This window comes from Oncorhynchus tshawytscha, linkage group LG09 (assembly GCF_018296145.1).
Source record: "Oncorhynchus tshawytscha isolate Ot180627B linkage group LG09, Otsh_v2.0, whole genome shotgun sequence".
Taxonomy (NCBI): domain Eukaryota; kingdom Metazoa; phylum Chordata; class Actinopteri; order Salmoniformes; family Salmonidae; genus Oncorhynchus; species Oncorhynchus tshawytscha.
Window position 1 is genome coordinate 14,502,538 of NC_056437.1, and position 7,996 is coordinate 14,510,533.

Below are 7,996 nucleotides of genomic sequence, written 5' to 3' on the forward strand. Positions count from 1 at the left end.
AAGAAACACATGGTTATTAGAATATTATGAGCTAGTTGGGTATCCTGCACCATTCGCTAAGAAACACATGGTTATTAGAATATTATGAGCTAGTTGGGTATCCTGCACCATTCGCTAAGAAACACATGGTTATTAGAATATTATGAGCTAGTTGGGTATCCTGCACCATTCGCTAAGAAACATATGGTTCTCAGAACTGGGTTCTCTTTCTCTTATTTTTTATTGAACCTTTATTTAACTAGACAAGTCAGTTAAGAACAAATTCTTATTTACAATGACAGCCTAGGAACAGTGGGCCTTGTTCAGGGGATGAACGAGAGATTTTTACCTTGTCAGCTCAGGGATTCAATCTTGCAACCTTTCAGTTACTAGTCCAATGCTCTAACCACTAGGCTACATGCCACCCCAGTCTTCACCAGTCCGGCCATCTAAATAATAATCCGGCCATCCAAATAATATCCAAATAATAATTTGTTCTTAAATGACTCGCCTGGATAAATAAAGGTTAAATAAAAATAAAACAAACTCTCTCCCCTCTCTCTCTCTAACCCCCCAGCTTGTTAACTGTAAATACATCCCCTGCCAGTGTGATGTATAGTGTTGTCTGTTGTGTGGGTGTAAGTCAGACCGCACTCCCCTGCTATCCCACCCTCTATCCCCCTTGTGTTGTTTAGATTCCTCGGGCCGACTCAATGTGCGTCCCAAATATCACCCTATTGCTTATATATTACCCTATTGCCTATGTAGTGCGCTATTTTTGACCAAAACCCTATGCACCCAGGTCAAAAGTAGTGCACTATAAAGGGAATAGGGTGCCATTTGTGACACACTTTCAGACCCTGGGCCTGAGCCTGATGAACTTCCATCGGCCAGCCCCATCCCAGCCCCTGGCTGCCAGGCTGTCTGTTTACCCAGCTCTCCCTCTGTTTACTGCCACAGAACAGATACATTCACCACTGTCACTCTGTCACAATGGATGGACACTCTGATCCTCCCAGAAAGAGAGAGTGAGTAGGGAGGGGGAGAAGGGCTGGGGGGAAGACAGGGAGAGAGCGAGACAGGGAGAGAGAGAGACACAGAGAGAGGCAGGCAGTGAGAGAACGAGAGACAGGGAGAGAGAGAACGAGAGACAGGGAGAGAGAGAGAGACATAGAGAGGCAGGGAGTGAGAGAGACAGAGAGAGAGGCAGGGAGAGAGAGAGAGACAAAGAGAGGCAGGGAGACTTAGAACGAGAGGCAGGGAGAGAGAGAACGAGAGGCAGGGAGAGAGAGAACGAGAGACAGGGAGAACGAGAACGAGAGATAGGGAGAGAGAGAAAGTGAGACATGGAGAGAGAGAGAGAAACAGACTCAGAGAGACCGGGTGAGAGATAGAGAAAGAGAGACAGGGAGAGAGAGTCAGATAGATAGAGAGACAGGGTGAGAGAGAGAAAGAGAGACATGGGGAGAAAGAAAGAGAGTCAGAGAGAGAGGTAGTGAACTTCTTGAGAGCTTCAGACTACCCATTTTCTCTCATAAATGGATCCATTAAAACCACATTAAAACTTAAAAGAGATGCATGAATTAGTTAATGGGGAACTTTTGCTTTTGAATGTCAAAAAGTCTGATGTGCTTTTGCAAGTTTTGCAAGAAAATATAATGAGGACTGAATTAGAACCAGTTAGGGCCTGTATTAATTCACCATCCCAAAGACGAAAAATATATAATTTCACGATTCTTTTAAGGCAAGGTTGGAGGAGGGCAGCTAAATTCAGGAGAAAACCCCAACCGAGATTAGCACAAATTAGACTTCAGCTACTTGAAGCGCTGAGTCCAGGCCGACTGACTGAGGGTGTCCACTTACAGACATGATACAGAAGCATCTTTCTTGTTGTCTTATCAAGTCCAGATAGGACCGTCTCTCTTCCAGAAATAACTCCTTCAACTGTCTCAGAAGTGAGAGAAAATAGGATTCAGACCTTACAGTGGAAGTCAAGAAGTTTGTGCTTCGTTGCTTGTATGCATATTTATAAGAGTACTAGAAAATGTATAAAATGTGACATAAATGATTGTGTAAATTGACAGTTGATGATCATAGGTAACAATAACATACACATATATTCCTTCCTTTCTTTCCTTCTCATTCCGCATGCTCTAGGAATAAAACACCATACAAACACCAGGTAAGGAGGGATACAAGGTAGGGAGATCTGAAGGTTGTTGAGACAATTTTCATGTTCCTGGTTTCATTTAATGCTCTCCTTTTGAAAATGATTAGTCAATCTAATGGGAAATTTAGTGCAGGCTGCTTTGGGGTTATGGAATAATCAAGATATCATACACAAAAATTGCAATTCTCTTTGGACACGTAGATGTTTCTGACTTTCATAAACCAGTGTGCAGATCACATCTCAACTGTAAAATGCTATATTGATTTAATGGATCATGTGAATTCTTGAATAAAATGTATTTCCACAAGTGTTTACACTGTGGAAATCCCCCTGCCTGGGAGGATTTTGAGTGAACAGGAGAGAGATCAGTCTGCCCATGCATGACTCCATCTACATAGGATTGTAAAGTGTCCTGGGTGTAATCCTAGGCAACTTCAATCCGTTACAAACTCAATAGTGGATTTTCACTTCCCAAACATACTGGTACATCCCACCACAACATTTACTGCATGCACACACACAAACACACACACACACACACACACACACACGCACAGTCATGCACACATCTCATCTAATCTCAGAGCTTCTCAGAATCATCTCATGATTGCGTGTAGAGTCATTGAATCAGGCCCAGCATGCCAGTGGGGTGCAGGAAATAGACTAGAAGAAAGACATTATCTCTGAGGAAGTACCATGGATTAAAGTCTTGTTCTGAACTGTGGGGGTCCTCCTCGCCAGCCTTGCGGAAGCTCACTACTGTTGGTTCACTGGAAATCCCATTTTATCTGGATCAGCTGTGACGCCATCTCCATTATGAAGACCAGACTTCGTTAAAATAGTGAGGAGTTTGTAAGGATGTTTGTGGGGATAGTTGAAGGCCACAATAGAGAGAAAGTGTTATCCTCTTATGAGATCTAGTCAGGACCTATCTAGACTGATCCAGAGACTGCTGGGTATTGAGCTTCTATACCGGGGAAAAGGCGGGGGAAAAGAGAGAGAGAGAGAGAGGAGCAGGAGCAGAGGCAGACAGGCAGCCAGCCAGGCTAGTGGAAGCTCACACAGACAGACAGGAGCAGCTCAATAAATCACTGTGTTGGATAGAGGGATTAGTCCAGGGCAGTTAGCTACCATCTCTTTACCTGCAACTCAATCCCATAATCACATACATAGAAAGGCAACACCATATGTCAATTTATATGTGTGAATCTCCATTGCTCTACAGGGCCAGTTTCTCAGATCCTTTCTCAAATGCTTTTCAGCCCAGGACTGGGCCTAATCTGTCTCAGAGAAACTGACCCTTGTCACTAAGAAAATAAATACAGATGCTGTTTTAGCACAGAAATGTGCAGTTACTTGTTGTCTGGTATTGACAAAGCAATACACTTTAATTTCACTGCCATTTGGGTTTTGATGGTGATTGGAAGGCTCTCTTATGATCATCATCTGGTTTTGGGTTTGTCTGATGCAACATTCAGTTGTATACTCACATGGTACACACTACACAGGGAGAGCCGTTAGTGGTTTTGGGTTCTTCTGATCTGCGGCTGTCTGAGCAAACTTTCAATTGTATAATCAAACCTAATGTTGGGTCTGTCTGTTTGTCTGTATACTCAGACCTGGTACACACTACACAGGGAGAGCCATCAGTGGTTTTGGGTTTGTCTGGCTAAGGCTGATTGAACCAACATCCAGTTGACCTGGTAGACAGAGGAAGAGCCAGGGAAGGAGAGCCATCAGTGAGCTGGGAGCCATTAGGAAATTCCCACTACTGCCAGCTACACCCCATCCCCCCCAGAGAAAAGAGCTCTAGCTAGGTCTCTTTCTATTTCTAAAGAGTGTTCAACAGCTGACACCTCTACCTGTTCAGTCTGTTACAGTGGAGTGGAGAAGCAGGAAGAGGACCTTCAGTCCTGACATGGGGAAAGCAGCACAGAGACTATTCAAGTTTCATTCATATGAAAGTCTACTTTACTCTTTCTCCGTGCATCACGACTCAACACCCCATTTAATCTGTGTTCTGTTCTGTAGAATCTAGGAAAGAGATAAAACAGCAAAATTGAGCTGTGAGTGGTCATTGTGTTTTAGACCTGGCTCACAGAGACAATGCATTTGCATTGCAAAACCAATCAATAGGAAGTTACTTTGTTCAAACGTGTGGTAATTGCCACTCTTGAAAAATGAGATTGAAAAATGTTTAAAGCATTCATTTTGAAATCCGGCCTCATGAATCATATATTAAAGGGGCAATCCATAGTTGAAACAACTGTTCCCCACTATTTTGGGAAATGAAGGATGGGGCTGGAGAAATGTAACCACTTAAATTCATAGACAGAGTTATGGATGCAATGACTGACCATCCAGGATATAAAATTATAGTTTTAACCAGGTTGAGGCTATAGTATTTGTTTACAAACATTGGAGTAAAACAAGCTTCTATCTTGGGTTCTGGTATGGTACGACAGTTGAACTAAAATGAATTAATAGACCAATAAGAGTCCCAAACCCCTCATTTGCACATATCCTAACATATAGAATAATTTCATCAGATCTGTTGCTGTACATCCAGCACAAATAACTATAGCAGTTAATTCTACCTAGATAGGTAAACTATCCAACTACATGTGCTATTGGCAACCTTATCATCCATACCAGATTAATAATATGGACGCACAAATAAAAGTCAATATCACGTTATGAGATTTTTAATGACACGAACACATTCAATTCCCATCACAGCCAATTGAAAAAAACTTTGACCAGAGCAATGACTATTAACACAACAACTTGGAACATCAACACTGGTGATCGATTGAGGGGTCTAATTGTTTATTTTAGATAAGGGAAAAGGGGAAAACGGGCAAAAAGGTCAACAATCACAGGTCGTTCCGGCTTTATCAAACTGTCCGTGTAGATAGGAACAGCAACCAGGTGTTTGAACTCCAACAGAACCAATAAGATAACTAAAACAGAACTTGGTTCAAAAGTGACACTTTGTTTCTGTTGAGAGTACACGTAACAGTTAATGCAATAATATTGGTCACAATGTGTACTACCAACCAGAAACAAACATACGTCATCACACTCCATTTGTAAAACAGAGTACAACATAGGACACGTTGAATGATTGACATGTTCAAAACACGTATTCATCAAGTCTAGAAAGATTGCGAATAAAAAGCACAATACCAAATATTTTCCATTAAAATCTTATGTACAGCATCCTTCACATTTACACGACAGTTGCTTTTAACACAGCAAGTTGTAGTTCCGACTTCCACTGGAAGGAAATTTCATTTCAGTACGTCGCCCAAAAACCAGGAGTCATTTCATGAGGCCTTTGAGGCTGAAATCAATCGGGTCTCATTCACCCATAGCTTCTCAAGCAAACAAAACCAAAAACATTAGTCCTAGACACAGGAAGTACTTGGTCTGCAGCGTTCGGACACCCGTTGAATGAAACCAGCGGACTTCCTGGTCCTCGTCTGAAAGAAAAATTAGAGGGGGAGAGAACACCCCAGCAAACATCATGAATAAAAGGAGACTGAAATGGAAAGAGATGAGAAGGAACTGTAGCACAAATAAAGTGGACTGACAAATGGAGGAATGTGAATCGGGGAAATGGGGCCGTTGGCACATCGTCAGACCTGAAAACCCAGCCTCTCTGTAGCCTCTGAATAATCTTTTGTAGGTTCTCAGGGTAGAGCCACTGCCTGTGATGATCTACAGAAACCCATTCTGCTGCCCAGTGAGGTGCAAATGTGTTCTCATCCCCCATTCACAGCCAAACTGGTGCCACCTCTGATAATACCTTTCCCTATGTTACTCTCAAAGACCTTGCAAAAGACACCCGGTAGACCACTCCTATTTTATCAACACAAACCAAGTCTGGTCTGATATGAACAGAGACAAATGGGGCTTTTGAGTAAGTAGACCTAAGCTGGAGGTTAAACATGTTAGCTAATACCCAACATCTTCCTCTTAGAGGATAAAAAAGGATTCAGACACTTTTTGAGTGACATTTTGGAGAGTGAAAAAGCAGAACATCTATCAAAGTATCATAAAGTGCATTCTTACCACAGTCCTCATGGAACACCTGAGGAAAACAGTGCATGACCCCATATCCACACCTGCAGTATGAGCAGCCTTTCTGAACCCACACCCCATGGGGAATGGTACCACAGCTCCTGTAAGCACAAAAGGGACAGAGCAGAGAGAGATACATGTCAATATATGCTAGATACATTACTTTTAGACTTCAAACTTAAATTAAATTACCTGACTCGTTCGTCGTATTCACAACTCCGGCCAGTAAAATGTGGTGGGCATGCGCAAAAACTTCCCAAGATGCAGGTCCCTCCATTCTTACAGCAGTTACGACTCTGCTTTGCACCTTTAAAATTAGAGAAGGACATGGGGTAGAAGTTTAATATGGATGTTCTGAGTGTTGTTGTATTACACTCAGGCTTCAGCCCCAGGGTGTGTTGAGAACGTTATGCAACAATCAGAACATATGCCAAGTAGAATAAACATGCCTGCTACATGTAAAATAAGTAACCATGTCGGTTCTATTAATTAAATTGTTATCTGCAACGTTCCATAATGTTTGCCTACTAAAATGGCCATAGCCTGAAGGCTAAGAAACTGTCCAGCTGACTGGAAGCACAGTTAACACGTTCCTACAGAGCCATGTTTTCAATCACTGCGCACTAAAAACAGACTTGGCCTACGTTTGTTTGTGTGAAATAAGACAACAAAAAAAACATCGATGCAGGATGACGAATGCGTGACAAAAAGCAAGACAGGCAGAATTAATTCACCCAAGGTCAAGCTCAAACTCATTGCTGTGAGTTCATGGAGGCCATGAGAGGTTGATTTCAGTCATTTTACGCGATCAATGTCCAACTTACTTCCAGTGAGGCCGATGAATGGTAGGACAGATGCCGCATCGCGATGTTTCCTGTCCACAGTAGGAGAGTTCATCTCATTGAACTGATTCAGGTAATCAGCGTGTTGGGTCGGCTTTCCATAGTCCACCGTTTTGGTCAATACCTCTATGGTTTTGGTGCATTCAGCTCCTTCACAGCCTTGGACACAAGAAAACATTTTATAAATAAATTAAGGTTAATATTTAGGTATAACGTGTAAGCCGTTTCAGATGAGTAAACTAGGGCCGAAGCGAGGGCCAGATGCAACATATTGACATACCTGATCCAATTGTAATGGCCTCGCAGGCAACAGCTACCGAGAGCAAAACCCTAAAATACATGAAGGGGAAAATATTTCATGTTAAAATAAATCTAGGCGGTAGGCATTTTTTAACTTAAAAAAGAAAGAAATTACAACATATTTTACCTAACCAATTAATCAATCAATCCATAGACTTACCTGAAAAGTTGACTCAAATTCATTTTATTTTCCCGGACAAAATGAACTTCCAAAGTCACCAGAGTTTGCTAACAATTATAAGCTCGCATGCAGAAGGCTTCTTCTAAAGCCTATTGCAACAGGCTAAAGTAAACAGTTAGCTCGCAAGTGATACTCAAACGACTGCTCCTCTCTTATGTTCCAAGTCATCAAGCTCTGTATTCCAGAGGAGGCGAAACTCTGGAGAAAAGCATCCAATATTGTGGCGACCCTCCCGAAAGGCCTCACTCAAACACCCGGCCCTGACAGTCAATTTACACCTATTTGCCCCGCCCCCTCCGGTTCCATACACATACATGAGATCACACCCACCTCCGGAATCTCGACATGCAAATGACGGAGCGCTCCTCTGTGAAGGTAAAGTTCGAGTTGCTGATTCTAATGTAGGACGGAGATTTGTAATGTAACAAAACAATTTAG

At 42.3% G+C, this 7,996-nt stretch overlaps 1 protein-coding gene across 1 annotated transcript; it reads right to left on the bottom strand.

Moving 5' to 3' along the window:
• Positions 1-4,838: 4,838 nt before the first annotated feature.
• On the bottom strand, positions 4,839-7,884 carry tdgf1 (teratocarcinoma-derived growth factor 1). Its single transcript, XM_024434023.2, has 6 exons — positions 7,538-7,884; positions 7,358-7,407; positions 7,060-7,236; positions 6,428-6,542; positions 6,227-6,336; positions 4,839-5,634 (listed from the first exon to the last, which is right to left on the bottom strand). Exons 1-6 carry the CDS (start codon positions 7,558-7,560, stop codon positions 5,531-5,533), a joined length of 579 nt encoding a protein of 192 aa, XP_024289791.1. The 5' UTR covers positions 7,561-7,884; the 3' UTR covers positions 4,839-5,530.
• Positions 7,885-7,996: the final 112 nt, after the last annotated feature.